Source organism: Akebia trifoliata, chromosome 16 (assembly GCF_017979445.1).
Source record: "Akebia trifoliata isolate Shusen 1 chromosome 16, ASM1797944v1, whole genome shotgun sequence".
NCBI classification, from domain to species: domain Eukaryota; kingdom Viridiplantae; phylum Streptophyta; class Magnoliopsida; order Ranunculales; family Lardizabalaceae; genus Akebia; species Akebia trifoliata.
In genome coordinates this window covers 21,458,691-21,478,861 of record NC_141390.1, presented here as the reverse complement: position 1 = coordinate 21,478,861, position 20,171 = coordinate 21,458,691, and the positions used below count along the sequence as shown (strand labels likewise).

Here is a 20,171-nt window from a genome sequence, read left to right as displayed (position 1 = left end):
GTTATTATGCTGATGTGACAGTAGATTGTTTCCTCGAGATACAAGTAAAAAAAACATCTACGGTTATGTGTACAACTTCATGTCAAAAATGTGAGAATTGCAGTAAAAAATTAAACAAAAAAACCCTTTTTAAATTGATTCGAAATCTTAATTATACCCAATTTCTAACGATATAACAATTTCAGACAAATAGAAAATTTTCAAAATAATAACTTTCCTAAAAGAGTTGTGGCAATCTGACTACCCCTAATTGTACACTCAATTGACTTTCTTGACCTAACAAGGTTTAGAATCGTAGATCAATATAATTTCCTCGGGATACATTTTTGTGAGAAAGTGTAGGTTTGAATCCCGAGGCATACAAATCTAAAGTCGAGTCAGTGTATCAAGTCAGAAGAGTTGAATGAGTGTGCCACGTGGGATACTTAGATTATCATGATTATCTCTCACAATCTTAACGGCGATTTAGGCATACCCCTACGGTTTGGTCAATATTGGAGATGCCCCTGTTTTTTCAAAACGATGTCATGCTTCTTGACCTAAGTCATCTGTCATGTAGTAATATAAATGACTTATATGCCCTCATCTTCAACCTCCAACAGAAAATCCCTTGATTTTATCCCTTAAACAAGTCATCTTCAACCTGAAATTTCTATCTACTTCACAATACAAACCCCCACCCAACATATAGACCTCAAGAACGAGATGGATTTTTGGGGTAGGCAGAGATGATGACTGGTTTTTGGTAGAAAAACAAAGATGTTGAAGATGATGGGTTTTTGGCTGAAAAACAAAGAGTCTCTTATTTGTTAAAATAAATATTATTTTAACCTATATTTTCAAGAGTTGACAACGGAAGAATCACCAAAATAATTTTTTATTTAATTTGGGTATTTTTTATTTTTTATTATTTTTTCAATAATAAATGATAAAATTTTAAAGAGAACTTCTATTGCTACACCAACTTTGCTAATGCCAGCCACAGTGCCTGTTTATTATTTGGTGATTTACATAGTGTGAATCTCCATTTTGTGGGATGAATTTGATGAAATTTTGAGTTCGGTACATAATTCATTTAATTCTTAAAAGCATGTTTTTCCAATTGAATTCGTCACTTTTATAATCTGCAAACTTACGAGATTACCAATTTTAATATCAACGAATTCGTAGATAAAATACCAACTTTTTTTTCATGTCAATGATCTCATTGGTAATTTATTAACAAATTCATTGATTATAAAAGTGATGAATTAACTGGAAAAACATGTTTTGGGAATTAAAACAAATAGTGTATTAAAATCAGAATTTTGACATAAGTCGGGCATGTTTTAGAAAAAATCCCATATTTACTTATGAATTGCGACGGCGTTAGCCAAAGTTGGTGTGGCAATAGAATTTCCCATTATAAATGAGATGCTAATATATATTGGAACGTTAACATCTTGAAATTCTTAAAAGGTTAAGGGTAAACATGAAAATATACCTAATCATAGGGGATCAACTTTTGATTTATTGAAAAACATATATTTTTAGCACTAGTAAGATAATGAGAAATTAAATTTCAGGCTATTGCATCATTTTCTAATAATATGAAATAGTGGAATTTCTTTTCCACAATTATCCAGGGATTCTTCCGATCTCAACCAAATAGAGAAAAATCATTTTGTAGAAAAAAAATTACTTATAAAAAAAAACTAAAAATCTAGCATAAAGTTTTTCCAAGAAACTTTTTTTGAGAACCAATGGAGCATAAGTGCTTAAAATATATATATATGTTCAACACCCTACATTTTGGCAAAACATTTTTTAAAACATGGGTTAGAAGCTTTGGAATGGGCTGATTTTTGGTGAGGATGATCTCTACGATTAGAAGATCCTCCTCACCAAAAATCAACCCATTCAGAAATTTCTAGCCCCATGTTTACAAGTTGAAAAATCGTGAACCGCCTATTTTTTGTAAACCATTTTTTATGGGGTTAGAAGTTTTGGAATGGGCTGATTTTTGGTGAGGATGAGAGATCATCCTCACCAAAAATCAGCTTATTCCAAAATTTCTAACCCACGTAGGACAAAACATGTTTGGTAAAGCGTAGGGTTAAGTGTAGGGTGGTGAACGGGACCCATATATATATATATATATATGCACAGTGATTTCTATCTTGGTTCTGTCATTCTGGGTAACCTGACGCGTTGCGGCTCCCCGATTTGACTGACTTATTTAGAGTGTAGTTCCGTCAGGCGCCTACACTTGCACGCTTGTTGCTTGCCGCTCGTTGCTTTTTGGCCTTTAGACTCGCTTCGGCGACTTCGCTCGTTGGGTGAGGCAATGAAATTGTTGATCGTTTCATTCTCCAACCAATATTTCTATCTCATCCGCACAGGAACCACTAGAACAACTAACCACGTTCAAAATTCAACAAAAACTGATCTCTTACCAGAAGAAGACGAAATGTCGAGGTTCTTTTCTCCCAGTGAAAAAAAAAAGAAAAAAAAGAAAAGAGAGTTGACTTTTACCATTATTTTAAAACTAGTCAAAGTGAATTGGATTTCAAGGTGTCTCAATCCCATGGAATCATCCAAATATCTCATCAGCTCGAAAATGCACCAAGTTAGGTGAGACATTTCGACTAAGTTATTGAGTTAAACATAATTTTTATTATGAACAACAAATATATATATATGGCTTAAGAGTTTTGGATTGAGCAGATTTTTAACCAATCTCAAACTTCAAACATTGTCAAAAGTGATTTACAAATTGACGCTCCACAATTCTTAATCATTTTTGAGTTTTATTTCTTCTTTTCTTAATCATGTTGTGTCCAACATGGAAACGGCTCAAATCCCCAAAAATTTTAAAGAAATATTGTAAAATTTGCAACTGCAAAAAATCATGCGTGGGCCCTTTCCTTGATTTTCGTATATTTGAGATCCCTAGCCCATCTCAACTCCGATTTGAGCCCGGGACTAATCAAATCGAAGATCTTGAGTCTTGACGAGACAGACGCCATTTCAAAACACCAAAAAGTGGTTCAAATAACTTGGGAAACTTGAAATTTTAAGCAAGCCCATCAAACGTTGGGAAATTCCACTGGCCACCTAAAATTTGAAATTGCAAAAGGTCTCGATTTCATCAAACTTTTCAAAATCGAAGTCGACCTGCTATCAATCGAGTCGTGACCCAGTGGAGCAACGATTCTAAACTCATCAATTGCTTGAGTGATAAAAGATAATATTGGTGCATGCTTTAGAAATTCTTGGGCTACTGACGAGCCGAATACTGAATCATTCAAGTCTGATCAATGCGATACGCTGCACATTGACAATCAATTAAAGCAAAAAATAAATTGAGAAGTAGAACCCAAATTCAAATCAAATTCAATCAGTAGGTTGTCAATGGTAGAGATGGGCTTCTATCAACCAGACCCAATGTCTCGAAGATTGAACTTGATCATTCTTAATGACATCCCAAGACCATCAAATTTTCGGTTCAATTCAAAAGTATGTATAGTTAAAACACACAAAATATTGTTGATGGCAAGATTAGGTAACTGCGTAAGCAAGTGAGTCGAGCACTACAAAATATGAAGCTTTTTGTGGCGGTTTTAAATTGCCACCAAATTACAAAAAATCGCCTCCAATATATGTAAGGGCAGTTTAGTACACCCATTATAGTGGTGTCTTCAATTACTTTTAGTGGCCAAGTAACAGCGATTACAAAACCACCTCTAATAATAACAATTTTAGGGTTATTTTAAATCGTCTTTGAAAGCGCCCTCGATCCGCGGGGTGCGCGGATCCGCTTTTGACCCTTGAGGTTTGGGAGTCGCCACCTAGTTATTATGGTTTAGGAACCAAATTGACCCTTAAATGGATAAAAAAAAAAGGAACTAATCTACTATAGAAATCTGAATCCGGGGATCATGTTACGGGGTTGGAAGGTGTTAGGCACCAACCCCGCCCGGCCAATGCCGGTCTCTACTTATCCCAAATAGATCTACATCGCTAATGATAAACCTAGATTAAAAAAAATAAAAATAATAAAAATAAACTTACCTTTGATCTGCAAAAGTGGTATTCCCTCAGATCTGGTGAAAATGGCTCCTTGTGCCGTGTTCCTTACTTCGTTCTATCTCCGGATCTGATTTCTGATCTCCGAGGTAAGGTATCTCCTTCTTGGATCTGGGTGCTTCGAATTTGGATTTTTGGGATGTTTTTGAGAGATTTTTGGGTGTTTTTTAGGTTAAAATCGGAGTACGGGTGTTAGGGAAGGAGTTGGGGCTCCAAAATTAGGGTTTTGGAGAGGTTATGGAGGCTTCTTCACCTACTTTTTCTAGGGTTTTTTCTTTGATACGAAAATAGGGTGTGGAGGCTCCTATTTATAAAGTTTTTAGAAGCATTAGGGTTTGATTATGGTTTCTTTTAGGGTTTCAATTAGGGTTTTGACTTAGTCTTTAGGGTTTTAGGGTTTTGACTTTAGTCTTATGAGATTGATTTGATTAATTTTAGATTAGGGTTTGGATTTAGGGTTTTGACTTTAGTCTTATGAAATTGACTTGATTAGTTTAGATTAGGGTTTTGATTTAGGGTTTTGACCTTAGTCTTATGAGATTGACTCGATTAGTTTAGATTAGGGTTTTGACTTTAGTCTTAATTGATTGACTTTTAATATCTTGACTTTAGTCTTGCTTAATTGACTTTAATTTTGACTTCAGTCTCACTTGATTGACTTTAATACCTTGACTTCAGTCTTGCTTGATTTACTTTTAATTTTTGGAGAACCCCCCTCTAAAATATCTTTAATTCTTTGGACCCCCACATGGAGGGGTCCTTAAAGAAATATCCCACGAACCCTCAACAATTTTGCCTGAGAGTCTAATTAATCGATTTTTGAGGTTCAAAGTTTTGAATTAATTTCATTAATGTTTCACTTTAAATATTTAATGTTTTATTTATTAATTTCGAATTTTTTAATTATGAAAATTGTGAAATTACCGTTTTGCCCCTAGAGAGGACTTTTCACGTTTCAAGTCGGTTTTTAATGTTCTAGGATGTTTTAGAATCGGTTTTTCGTAAGAAATTCAATGAGAATGTTGGTTTGTGTCATTTATGAAAATTTTTATGTGAAATTATTATGAACTTTATGAGGGGCATTTTCGTAATTTTGTCAAATTCTGTTAAAATTGATGAAATGATTTATTTGGTTCCGATTTGTTATTTTATGTGTTCGAGAGAGTTTTCCTAAGCGTAACGTAGGCTCTAGGGTTGTTTTGAGGTTAGGGGTATTTTGGTAATTTAATCATTTTTAGTGATTTTTATCGTGAAGCTTCTTTTTGGTTTGCAAGATGATGATTTCTATGTTTCTGGGGTCGTATTTTCCTAGCATAGCGTGGTTTCTAAGTTTTGTCAGTTCGAGATACCTCATCCGGATTTCTGAAACATATCTGGTAACAAAATAAAGTATTGGAATAGACATCCATCATTGGGAACCTTTGCGATCGGGTCGACGACTTGATTAATCAGGCGGATGCAAAAATGGGGTGTCTACAGTCTCTAATTAATGTCATTTAAGGGTGGTGGTTATATTTTTAGAGACTGTTTGAAAACCGCCTCTAAGTAATGTGATTTAAGGTGATTGTTAGATTTTTAGAGGTAGTTTAAAACTGTCTTGGATTAATTTCTATAATTAAATAGATGAATTATACCCAATGAATTAAAACCGCCCCTAATAACAATTTTTATTTTTTTAAAATAAATATTATTTTAGGTGATTCAAAACTGTCTCTAATATTGTAAAAAAAATTATTAAATTTTTCGTTTCAAAATAAAACCTACAATAATATAAAGAAAAAGACCTGTTATTGGCAACCCAAATTTCATTTATCACACTTCAATTTCTTAGGAAATGTTATTGGCACCCCACATTTTACTTATTATACTTCAATTAATTATCACACCATAATTAGAATAAAACACAACATTCACATTACAAAACATTATCACACTCTGTTCAAATAATTTCAGTAGCTAATTTTAAATAATCACTATTTGTCAACCAGACAAGCTTATAAGTTTTACATGACCATACTCAAAACAATGGCCTATTAGATCCACATAGCTGTAACACATGACACCAGGATATTTCACATGATGGCCATGAAGCTTTTGTATCCATCTTTAAAGAAAAGAGAGTATAAAAGAACAATATATTGGCTTTCACAGAAATTAACCTACAAGGGAGTACCAAGCATGCACCTTTAAACGTGTAAATTCTTCATGTATAGCTGGCAATTTATGAACAAAGTTTGATATTAATGTATGAAGAATCACAAAAGGAAATTCTATTGGACAACCAAACATTAAGGGAAAGAAATTCAGGCTGGATAATGGTTTCTTCAAAAAATCAGATAAGCAATAGTGCAGCAAACTAGAGGAAATTAGGGGTATTTTTCAAATACATAGAAAAGCACAATTCCTCTTTCGCATTGGGAAAGTTTTGTCCATAAAATACTATACAAGCTTTGTGTGTGTAAAGGTAGAGAAAGAGTATGAATTTTTTTGACATAATAACAATTTCCCAAAAATGTGATTGACTAGCACTTGTGGAATTAACTCAAAGAGATAAAGTTAGCCAGTTATTTGTAAAACTAGTTGAATTAAAATATGTTTGTGTTCCAAATAACCCACTGAAGGAGAGAGATTAAAAGAAATTAAATTTAACAGTCATGTATAAAATTCATTGTAGGATCACCTTCAATTATGTTATCTCCTACTCTCGTTTTGCAAATGTCACAATGAATGCAACTTCCTTTTTCTTTGCTTTTTGAAGCTGATATCAAATGGAAACTAAAATCAGTATGTGCAATGATGGTCTTCCCTATGAAGCTAAAATGTTACAAACAAGCAAGCAAGCAACCTGTTCCTTCAATAACACTTTTGAGGATTTTAACATCTTAAGATAACTAACCACTAACTCGGGTTCTGCATAGATGAAAGGAGTCAGATTCACGTAAATATTTGCAGAAACACCACCAAAAAGAGAGAAAATACGGGGAAAAAAGGACACTTAGGAAGAAAAAGATGTAACCTAGAGATGTGTCTGCTTGTACAAGACTCATTTTGAAATGTTTGTAACTTGACAACAAGATACCAACTGTCCATCTGTTATTAACTCTAGTTCTTCAATCATCAGAAATAACACTATACAACACACACTGAAAAAGATTACAAGAATAACACCTAAATCTCTAAAATTGCAACCATCAACCCAATCTAACTATGAAAGAATCTCATTGCACATTGAAGAAATGACTTACGTAGATTATACATTTCTTAAAAACTAATAAACGAACATAAATCCTAGTACTTCAACCATCATAACTAAGATTGGAAGACAAAAATAAGATTAGAAGTCAAGACAAAATAAAATATTTTTGAAACTCACATCTTCATTCACTTTGTTTTTTTGGATTGGTTCTTCATTCGCATGTTTGACAGTAAGGCTAGACGAGAATCTGGTTTGTTAACATTTCTAGACAAGATCTACAACAGACAAATGGATAAATCGGTTTGTTAATGTTTGAACCTTTAACATGTCTTGGAAAATTATCTGCAAAATGTAAATTGAAATTGTGTTAATTAAATAGATGTAGTTCGTACCGAAAGAGACTAATTCCAAATCTTAGAAAGGTTCTCCTCTCAACTCTGGAGGAGGAATGGATGGCCAAATTCACTAAAACATGTTTCTAATTTACTATAGGATGTTATCCCAAATAATATTGTGGTGTTCTCATAGAAACATATAAAATAAGAACTTGATGAGTGGAATCCACATATGAAAATAAAAAATAGCATTCTTCTGTTCTGAAGCTTAGAATATAGTTTTTCAGCCTCCATTTGTTTTTATTTATTTATTTAATTTTTTATTTATGGTTTGTTATGAAAATGCCTTGTTTTTTTTTTTCCAGCACTCATGACAGAGTTGATTCAAATGTAAGAACTACAAACTTCTAATGGGTCCAAGATACTTTGATTAGAGATGCAAACTTTCTCATTTACATTAGAAATGATGTAGAATAGATCTCAAAAGGCTTCCATACAACCTAAAGAGCAAATAGCATTGCCTCCATAGAACATAATTTCTGACTAATTCAACTTTCCAACAGAGCTAATATTGCGGTGGCTTATTTGGCTAAGAGAGGAGCTATGGCTAAGAACTTGTTTGCGATTTTTTATTGTAACTTAATTTCTCATGAATTGGCAAATATTGTCTTAGATGATGTAACTTGCAACTATGTAAGATGGTTGATTCTTAATATTAGGATGGGGTTCCATTCAATACCCAGCTCATCGATCAAAAAACGGATATTTATGTGATTGGGAAAGTTTTGATTTTTTACATTTTTTTCAAAAAAAAAATGTGATATTTTGGTCAAGTACAACTAGATGAGGGAAGTGGAGCAAAATTAGTAGTATAAAACTTTATTTAAGGTGTGGAAATTGAGTTGCAAGGCTGGGAGTTTCCATTGAGCATGTTTTAGAAATTGAACAGGATTAAAAATTTTAAGTGAAAATATTGTCTAAAAATATATTGAGTAACCTATAAATTTTTTGTTTTGTCACACTCATGCACTGTTGACATACCTTGGAATACTTGTGCTGCTCATTGACACAATACACTTGGGTGTGGATCCTTCTTGAAAAAGTCCAAAAAATGGAAATAAGTTTGTGCAGTTTTTTTAAGTGTTTAAGGTATAGAACCAATTAGCCCATTCGAATGGAGATCAAGAAACTTAAAATTTTCACATCCAGAGATTGATAGGGGATCTTTGCATTGCTCATATAGATGAATTCAAATTCCTAAGATCAAGAAACTTAAAATTTTCGCATTCAAAGACAGATAGTCCAACAAGATTACTTTCTTTTTTCTTCTTATAGGACTCCAGTTCAAGCTAGAAGTATATGTATATCGACTCTGTTAACTTGGATTATTTAGACAACACCAATAAACTAAAATGAATAAATTAAAGATCCTCAAAAGATTGAAATAGACCCCAAGTTGGTGGCCCAACTGTTTCAATAACATATGCATCAAGTGTTTGGTTCAACCGTCAATATCTATTATCTAAGGGTGAACTTTTAAAAGGGCTGAAAAAACTTGTCAATTAGGCTACTGACCGAGGCCAACGTTTTTGTCGTGATTGTTTGAAGCCTAAAAAATTATTTTTACTAATTTGTTCACCAAATTTGAGTTGATACAATTCATTTTTCAAAGATTCTGGCAAGAAATTTTCTAGCTTCTAATGCAAGTCAGTCTCATTTAAAAAGCCTTGGATCATGTTAAATCAACTAATCTCTTTAATGTTGAGTTCAGTTTGAAGTTCATAAATATATTCCTCTGCTCCATATAACAAGGGTATTGATACATCAAAGCATTGCGCTTACAAATATAAGCTTAGAAATATCCTTATTACTCGTCAAACACGGGTTTTCCTATTACACCAATAACAACCTTCAGCCAGATAGAAGATGATGGTTTTTATAGTCTTTAGAATGTCAAGTACTCTACTTCATTGTATTATGAACATTCTTATTTTTCATCTAAATTACATAATTATCATTATTTTATTTTATTATTAAATATTTTTTTAATTAGATATATCTTATTTTTATTAACTTTACCAATCTTGACATGATGGAGACCTAGAGTATTTACAAAGACACAAGCCAACCAAATTGCAATGGAAGACCCAAACCATTATTTATTTTAAAAATTATTTAAGACCTCGAAGAAAAAATATATATCTTTTTTACGTGCAGCCTTGTCCCATACTCCAATGGTGATCTAGAAAGAAAATGATGACATTTTGTACTTTTTATAATAATTTGAGTGTCAAATACACTTTTTTATTGCATTATTGTAAAATTCTTATTTTTAATTAAATTACATAAGTTCCATTATTTACTTTCGGGACAAGACATTAACAATATTGATCTAAAAAATCTTTTAGTAAGAAAAACTTTATTGGCCAATGAAGAAAATTTGAAATATCCTTATTACTCGCCAAACACGGGTCTTCCCATTACTCCAATAACGACCCTGAGTCTGATAGAAGATGATGACTTCTGTAACCTTTAGAGTGTCAAGTACTCTACTTTATTGCATTATGAACGTCCTTATTTTTCATTTAAATTACATAATTACCATTATTTTATTTGATTATTAAATAATTTTTAATTGGATATATCCTACTTTTATTAACTTTACCAATCTTGGCATGATGTAGACCTAGAGTATTTACAAGGAAACAAGCCAACCAGGTTGCAATGGACAACTCAAACCATTATTTATTGTAAAAAATCTATAAGTCCTAGAAGAAAAAATATATATCTTTTTTACGTGCAGCCTTGTCCCATACTCCAATGGTGATCTAGAAAGAAAATGATGACATTTTGTAATTTTTATAATAATTTGAGTGTTAAATATACTTTTTTTATTGCATTATTGAAAAATTCTTATTTTTAATTAAATTAGATAAGTTCCATTATTTACTTTCGGGATAGGACATTAACAATGTTGATCTAAAAAATCTTTTAGTAAGAAAAACTTTATTGGCCAATGAAGAAAATTAGAAATATCCTTATTACTCGTCAAACACGAGTCTTCCCATTACTCCGATAATGACCCTGAGTCTGATAGAAGATGATGACTTATGTAGTCTTTAGAGTGTCAAGTACTCTACTTTATTGCATTATGAACATCCTTATTTTTCATCTAAATTACAAAATTACTATTATTTTATTTGATTATTAAATATTTTTTAATTAGATATATCTTACTTTTATTAACTTTACCAATCTTGGCATGATGTAGACCTAGAGTATTTACAAGGAAACAAGCCAACCAGGTTGCAATGGACAACCCAAACCATTATTTATTGTAAAAAATCTTTAAGTCCCCAAAGAAAAAATATATATCTTTTTTACGTGCGGCCTTGTCCCATACACCAATGGTGATCTAGAAAGAAAATGATGACATTTTGTACTTTTTATAATAATTTGAGTGTTAAATACACTTTTTTATTACATTATTGTAAAATTCTTATTTTTAATTAAATTAGATAAGTTCCATTATTTACTTTCGGGATAAGACATTAACAATATTGATCTAAAAAATCTTTTAGTAAGAAAAACTTGATTGGCCAATGAAGAAAAATTAGAAATATCCTTATTACTCGTCAAACACGGGTCTTCCCATTACTCCAATAATGACCCTGAGTCTGATAGAAGATGATGACTTTTGTAGTCTTTAGAGTGTCAAGTGCTCTACTTTATTGCATTATGAACATCCTTATTTTTCATCTAAATTATATAATTACAATTATTTTATTTGATTATTAAATATTTTTTAATTAGATATATCTTACTTTTATTAATTTTACCAATCTTGACATAATGTAGACCTAGAGTATTTACAATACACAAGCCAACCAGGATGCAATGGACGACCCAAACCATTATCTATTTTAAAAATTCTTTAAGTCTTCGAAGGAAAAAAATATATCTTTTTTACGTGTGGCCTTGTCCCATACTCCAATGATGACCAAATGATGATATTTTGAACTTTTTATAATAATTTGAGTCTCAAATACACTCTTTTTTTTTATTATTATTGTAAAATTCTTGTTTTTAATTAAATAACATAAGTTCCATTATTTACTTTTGGGATAACACATCAACAATGTTAATCTAAAAAAATCTTTTAGTAAGAAAAACTTTATTGGCCAATGAAGAAAATAAGCAATATCCTTGTTAGTTGTCAAACGTGAGTCTCCTCCTCTTAGTCCAAAAATGACCATGATAGAAGATGATGAGTTTTGTGATCTTTAGAGTGGCGAAGTGCTCTATTTTATTGCAATATAAACATTCTTATTTTGTAACTAAATTACATAATTACCATTATTTTATTTAATTATTAAACACTATTAAATATTTTTTAATTTTATATATATTACTTTTATGTACTTTACCAATCTTGACATGATGGAGACCTAAAGTATTTACAAAGACACAAGCCAACTAGGTTGCAATAGACGACCCAAACCATTATTTATTTTAAAATTTATTTGTCCTTGAAGAAAAAAAAAAATATTTTTTTTTTTACATACCTAATACGGGCCTTGTCCCATACTCCAATGGTGACCTAGAAAGAAAATTATGACATTTTGTGCTTTTTATAATAATTTGAGTGTCAAATACACTTTTTTATTGCATTATTATAAAATACTTATTTTTAATTAAGTTACATATATAACTTTCATGATTTACTTTTTGGGATAAAACATTAACATTGCTATCTAAACATCTTCAAGTAAGAAAAACTTCATTGGTCAAAAAAGAAAATAAGAAATATCCTTATCACTCGTCAAGCATGAGTCTTGCCATTATTCCAATAACGACCCTGAGCTTGATAGAAGATGATGACTTTTATAGTCTTTAGAGTGTCAAGTACTCTACTTTATTACCTTATGAACATCCTTATTTTTCATCTAAATTACATAATTATCATTATTTTATTTAATTATTAAATATTTTTTAATTAGATATATCTTACTTTTATTAACTTTAACAATTTTAACATGACGGAGAACTTTAAGTATCTACAAATACCCAAGCCAGTCAAGTTGCCATGGAAGACCCAAGATAGTGTGATTTTTTACATAGCTCTCATGATTGTGTTGAATATAGGGGATACCCCTTATGTTTTTAAATTGAAAATTTTATCAAAACGGTAGAGTTTTCGAAATTAATTCCGAAAACGGTACACTATAGCAATTAATTCCGAAAACGGTAAATTTACCGTTTTCGGAATTAATATTTTTTACCAAAACGGTAAAAACAGTAAAAATATTTTTTTTATACCGAAAATACCCTTTTTTTGTTTTACATATATATTTACAATTTTAACCTTAAAAAAATGAAAATCCAACTAAAAAGATTCACTCTCTTTCGGTAATCCAACAATCATATGTATTTATAATTTTTTTTTACCGAAATCAATTTTATTTTTGTAATTTCAGTAAAAAAATAAAAAAGGGCATTTTCGGTATAAAAAAATACATTTTACTGTTTTTACCGTTTTGGTAAAAAATATTAACTCCGAAAATGGTAAATTTACCGTTTTCGGAATTAATTGCTACACTGTACCGTTTTGATAAATAAACGAAAAGTTGTGCATTTACTATTTTCGGAATTAATTGTTACAGTGTACCGTTTTGATAAATAAACAAAAAGTTGTGCATGTTTTAGTAAATCTACCTTTTAAATTTATGTAATGCCCATGGATTTTAGTTTTCTTGGAAGTACCCAAAAAAAAAAAATAAAGTCAAATGGGGAAAAATCCTCTTATTTTTCTCCCACAAATCCATTAGTACACTTTGAGCTCTCTCAAATAAATGTTTTTTTAACATAAAAAATGTCTCATCTTTAAGTTTCCAAAAAGAATGGTGATAATAAGACAGCTCTGTGAATGGAGCGTATAAAAAGAGAGTGTTAGATCATCACCACTCTTTCAAAAATTATAATCTTGATCTTGACATTTAAAAAGAAAAATTTAAGCATGAGATTGCAAATGACAGATTTGAGGGATAAGTAAAGCCTAGGCCAAAAGTTGTATATATATTACCATCTCATTTTTATATGAATGAAAGAATTATAAGGGTAGTTATATAATTTCAATTTAAGGAACAAACACCATTAAAACAAGTTTTTGACGTAACATTGTTGCAGTCAAATATATGAGAGACACGTTGTAACGCTGTTGCCGTCAAACATGAGAGACTCATGAGAGTCATGTTCCATTATTCCATTATACATAATTATCATTATTTTTTTATTTTATTTTTGTTGAATATTCAATACTATTAATTAATTAGATATATCGTGTTTTTATAAACTGTACCAATCTTGACAGCCCATAGCAAGGAAAGTTTTTTTTTGGAGTAGAGACACGTTGCAACGTTGTTCGAGTCAAACGTAAGAGACACACTCTGCCTTCCATGTAATAATAATTATAAATATAATATGGTTTTTGAGAGATTAGTCAGTCATTTATTCAAGTCAGATAGTCATCATGGCTATAACATTATTACATATGAACAACAAAACTTTCTTCTTTCTCTTTCTGATGATCTCTTTTGCTTTTCTTCTTATAATACAACAACAGACTACTTCTGCATCAACAACATCATCATCATCTTCATCTTCAGCACAAGCTTTGCTCAAATGGAAGAAAAGTTTGTTCAATTCGACTGGATCTATTATGGATTCATGGTCTGCTGATGTCACCAATCCCTGCAATTGGGATGGAATTTATTGTGACAGCAACTTCGAGATCATCGTCGGGATCGGCCTCAATGAACAGAGCCTGAATGGTACCCTTCATGAATTCGACTTCTCCGCCTTCCCCAATCTCACCTCACTGATCTCGGTATTAACAGCTTGTTTGGAGAAATCCCAATTCAAATTGGGTCTCTTTCAAAACTCACTTTTCTTTCTCTGGAGATAAACTATTTCACAGGTATGATCCCTTCTGAGATAGGAAATCTCTTAGATCTCGAAGATCTGTGGCTTCAGAACAATTACTTATCTGGTGCGATCCCACATGAGCTTAGTAATTTACAAAAGTTACAATCGCTCTATCTTGGTGGAAACCATCTAACGAATCCAGATCCGATTCATCAGTTTAAGGGCATGGCATCATTGACTGATCTCAGTCTCTATAGTAACTCACTGGGAGATGAGGTTCCCCCATTCATCTTTCACTGCCCCAACTTAGTCGAAATGGACTTGTCTTCTAATCTTATAACAGGCCGTATTCCAGTGCAACTCTTTACTACTCTTACCAAACTTCAATCCCTTGACTTGAGAAATAATTCATTGGAGGGACCGATTCCATCAGAAATCAAGTATCTTACCAAACTTCAATACCTTCTCTTGAGTGATAACTCATTGGAGGGACCGATTCCATCAGAAATCAAGTATCTTACCAAACTTCAATCTCTTCACTTGGGAATGAACAAGCTCAATGGTAAGATACCCCCCGGAATTGGCCTTCTAACTAACCTCGCAGTCCTTTATTTATCTAATAACCCGTTTATTAGTGGGCCCATACCATCTTCCATAGGTAACCTTAGGATACTCCACTGCCTATATCTCTCGAATACAAACTTGAATTCCAGCATTCCCCACGAAATTGGTCTTCTAACTAACCTCAAATACCTTGATTTATCTAATAACCCGTTTACTAGTGGGCCCATACCATCTTCCATAGGTAACCTTAGGATGCTTCAGATCCTATCTCTCTCGAATACAAGCTTGCATTCCAGCATTCCCAATGAGCTTGGATTTTGCACCAACCTTGTAGATCTTGATCTATCACTCAACAACCTCGATGGTCCTTTGCCTCTTTCCATGGTCTCTCTAATTCAACTCCAATCCTTGCAACTCAATAATAACAAACTATCTGGTCAAATCTACCCACATTTTCTGTCCAATTGGACCCTATTCCAATCCTTGCAACTCAATAATAACAACTTCACTGGAATAATTCCTCATGAGATTGGCGATTGCAAAGACTTAACATTCTTGCAACTCAATGATAATGATTTAAATGGTGAAATTCCTGAATCAATTTGCAATTTGAGTTCTCTAAATATCTTTCAAGCCTCCCGTAATCAATTGGAAGGATCTTTTCCAAGATGTTTGACTAATTTGAGTCATCTAGAAATTCTAGACCTTGGAAACAATAAATTACACGATACCTTCCCCTTCTGGCTAGAGTCCTTGCAATCATTGAAGGTCCTTGTATTGAGATCCAACATATTCTATGGTCCCATTGAAAATCCTCTAACCAATTCTGGTTTTCAAAAATTGCATGTCTTAGATATTTCTTCCAATGGATTTACGGGACCTTTGCCTGCAAAATACTTTCAGAGTTGGAAAGCGATGATGACACCACAACAAAATGAATTTATAGTGGGGGAAATGCCCCCAATGTACATTGGGGAGCAACAATATCAATATTATAATCTCTCAATTATCCTCTCGTACAAAGGACAAGACAGGCCACTAGAAAAGATCTTGACCACCCTTGTCTCTGTAGATCTCTCCAACAATAGATTCCAAGGTGAAATTCCAAAAGTGATAGGAGATCTCGAATCACTTATTCTACTAAATTTGTCTCGCAATGACCTCATAGGTCCCATCCCATCCTCATTGGGGCACTTGAGACAACTTGAGTCATTGGATCTCTCGCAAAATAAGCTTTCAGGGAAGATTCCTCAGCAACTACTTCTTCTTACATTCCTTGCAATGCTGAACCTTACACAGAACCATCTTGAAGGAAGTATACCACGAGGTAAACAATTTGATACGTTTTCAGATGCTTCTTATCAGGGTAATCCTCGATTATGTGGAATTCCATTGCCAAGGCTATGTCAAGATGACAATGCGATTTCACCACCATTCCAACAACGCAAGGATTCAACATCTACAAGTAACCTTGATTGGAAAATATTTATGTTGATAGGATATGGATGTGGAGTGGTTATTGGCATTGCAATTGGATATACCATATTTTGGAATGAAAATGGATGGCTCACGAGGATATTTGACGGGGAAAGATGCAAACAAGTCAAAAGGTCGAAGAGGATCAATAGACTCCAAGTAAATCGAAGAGAATAAAGGTGGTCCAAAAAAAACTTTAGTTTAAATATAAACGATGTTACCAATGTGTTTGATGAAAGTTTGTATAAACTATTGTAATCAGTACCATATATCTATAAATAAAGTCATCTCATTTTTTAAATATTATCTTTCCCAAGAAAACGAAGAGAAAAATCTATCATAAAAAAGCAAGTCTATGTCTTCTAATCCTTCCAAAATGTCTAGTAGAATTTGATTTCATTGCATTAGATTCTAAAAGCATGTCACTTATGATTTTGATTAGAAGACTTTGGTACCAAATTTAACTCTTTCAAGTCCTAGATAAAAAAAAATTTTAAAAATAAAATGGCATGACTTTTACGCCATTTATCAAGACAAATTAATCGAAGTATTAGAGTTTACTCCATTCTTGAGGACGTATGCTTCCTCGGGCAAGGTTTTGTGCATTGTGTTCATTTTGCAACTATAATATATTCATTTTGTGTATCTTAAGAAGACCTATCTAATGGCGAGGTTGAAAGAAAAAAAATGAAAAATATAAATTATAGAGGTGTTTCATATCCCCTTCACAAGATAACTCCAAACCACCCTCATTTGTCTCTCGTTCCTCAATTTTACAATACCTTTTAACCCTATAAATAGAAAAAAACCCTAAAATCTAGAATTAGAAAAAAAAAAACCCTAATCAAAGTTAAATTACAATTTTTACATTTACGTATATATTTAGTAATTTTTTAAGAGGGAAGAATCCTCCAAAATTAGGATTATTCCCTAATTTGATAAAATTTCTCCCAAATATTGCCATGTGGCCACTTCAACATTTCAAGTGTCAAGATCAACGATTGAACACAACAATTGAATTGTCAATCTTGACGATTAAATTATTTATCTCAATGATTTGGATTTTTTATTTTTCGACCTTGACCCTAGATAAAAGTTTTGCCCCTAGCAGGTTAGCAAATTAAATCGACAAATTAACAATTGAATGTTGTAACAATTTTATACTTTACCTTCAAATTTTTATTTTCTTCAACATTCAAATCTCATGAATACAAAGCAATGAATTCCTTGGAGCCCCTTTCTAGGGTACCGGTTGACCCTCAACTCAGCCAGTTGCACATAGGACTTTCCGAGAGGGTGGTGCGTGTGACCATGGAATTAGTCTCACCCGAACGGTGGGGATACTCAGAATATGGAAAATAAATAAATAATTCTCGAGAACAAAATATAATTTGTAGGGAGGTTGAAGATGAGGGGTTGAAGATCTGTTTAGCTAAATGACAGATCAAGAATTGAACTTTCCTCGGAAACTGTTTTTCCACTTGAATTTTCCAGCAATTAAACACACCCTTAGTTTAATTTCTATCATATACTACTGCCGTAAAATGGCATTTAAATTTTATAAACTTCTTTGACTTTTTCTGGTGTGGCCATCTATAATCTGATGCAGTTCACAACTTCACAATCTTATCGAGGTCTTAAATCATGAAATCGCGTTAACGAATGATACTTAGATGACTATGATAATTAAGAACTACCCTTCAATTAAACTCAAAAGCTATGGGAGATTGGAATTTCTTTATGGGATTATAAAAGGGCCATAACTCCCTAATGGTGACATACGATTTTTTTTTGAGATCCTAAAGTCTCCATTTAAAACACAAATCATATAATTTACTCTATGGAAATTTAAGGCATGGAGTAAAAAAGATCACCAAAATTCTAATTCCTCCATCATCCTGCAACCCAATTTCTCTCCGCTACTAAAAGTGTCCGAATCAATAGCTCTGCAGCAACCTTAGAATTTCAGTACGATTAAATGCGACAAGTGAAATGTTAATGGGATTGAGGCAATTCTGCACGGTATTAAAACATTAACACGGAAACCCCTGTTAACAAGCAGATGAGAATACAATATCCGCAAATTGGTTTGTTAACTGGAAAATTACCAGAGGGGCACAACGTGCATCATGGAAGATCTTCATCAGGCCTGGACCGTGTAAACCTCCGACGCCTCCTTGGTATCGAAGTAATCTCATCACCGGTCTCACTTGCCAGATTCCAATCCTCTTCGTCATCTTGCAAGCCCAACAGATTCTCACCCCAAAGGTTCTGACGATCAGAAAATGGTCCAGAAGAGAGCCAATACCTTCTCCAATGTCTCGACATACCCCTCCACTCAAATGGTCTCATCATCTGATATAGAATGAATGAAGTTAAAAATGGATCGCTGCCTTCCCTATGACCATCGCCAGTTTTGATAGCATAGTCCCCAAGCAAAATGGCACCTGGCATGGCTGAACGTATGGCACTGACAATGTCACCGTAATCTTGCTCGTGCTCAAGGCATCGCCAAGTGCGTTGCCGCAATGGGTCTATAACAGCAGGTCGAGTTGTTGGGTAATCTTTTCCAGCATGCCTTCGTAGCTCCATGTAGTTACCGAAGAATGAGCACGACTCCAAGGAATAGCTCCGATGTTTTAGATCAAGATATTGTCTGGCCTCTTCTATGATTCTCCAACCTTTCACAGCTCCTCTACATAATGGACATGATAAGTTTCCTCCACCAATGGCACTTTGCCCAAAATGTTCAAGATCACCTGTTTCAACAATGCCATTGTCCCGCATTTCTAAATACCTATGTAGTTCTTCACCATTATTTTCTAAATTGTTGTATTCGTTAACTTCAGTCGAGTTGTTTCTCATTCCACTTGCCCCTAAAACAGATTCATTAGTATAATCATGAAGCGACTCTTGATCAAGCCCCAAAGAGCTGTTCCCAAACTATTTTTTAAACCTATCCAAGCAATTTGAATGTCTGTAACTTGAGTCATATATGTAAGGCCTGCAACCCTTATCATATGAACTGCACAGGAGGAGAACAGCATTATATGGATGGTCCATGCAGATTGGACATGAAGCCTCTTCCCATTCCTTGTGCAGATCATGGATATGTGTGCCAATGGACGTGCTCCCTTTCATATCTGTCATCATCTTGGATGAACTGTTTTAATTATTGCAAAACATTAAATTTATCAGAACACTAGTTGTTTCTTTTGGAAAAAAGCATAAATTGATTACAGCAACTAAATTTAATGCAATCACAGCAAAAAGGGTAGCTTATACTACAGAAAGCTTAATCCTTCCCTTGAAAAAATCTACAATATGGAAAAAGGAGTCTACAATAAGATAGAACCCCTCCTACTTTCCATGGAGTTTCATCACGTATCAAGGAGGGTTGAAACGGCTACAACCTTGCTTTTGACATATCGCAGCCTAGGTTCTCTTGGATGCATGGTTTTATGTTCAACATTCCCAATCTTGTCACTCTACTTGGCTGTACTCATTCTATTCACATAGTGACTAAACGAAAATTTCCTAAAGTCTGATCAAAACTCAATGGCCAAACATGCCCTAAGCATATCTACACTTCAGCCAATAAATTCAAT

The 20,171-nt window shown here is 33.1% G+C and overlaps 1 protein-coding gene across 9 annotated transcripts in view; it reads right to left on the bottom strand.

Annotated features, from left to right (window-relative positions):
- The window catches only part of LOC147382830 (uncharacterized), a 118,441-nt gene that overhangs the window by 11,271 nt on the left and 86,999 nt on the right, over positions 1–20,171 (bottom strand). For 7 of the 9 annotated variants that reach the window (XM_086427494.1, XM_086427492.1, XM_086427493.1 and 4 more), the window contains one exon: positions 18,493–19,726. In XM_086427494.1, coding sequence (XP_086283620.1) covers positions 18,691–19,428 — 738 coding nt within the window. In that variant the 5' untranslated portion in view covers positions 19,429–19,726 and the 3' untranslated portion in view covers positions 18,493–18,690. Of the gene's footprint in view, positions 1–18,424; positions 19,727–20,171 lie in introns of those variants that run through there. The other 2 variants (XM_086427498.1, XM_086427499.1) reach the window with 2 other exon arrangements.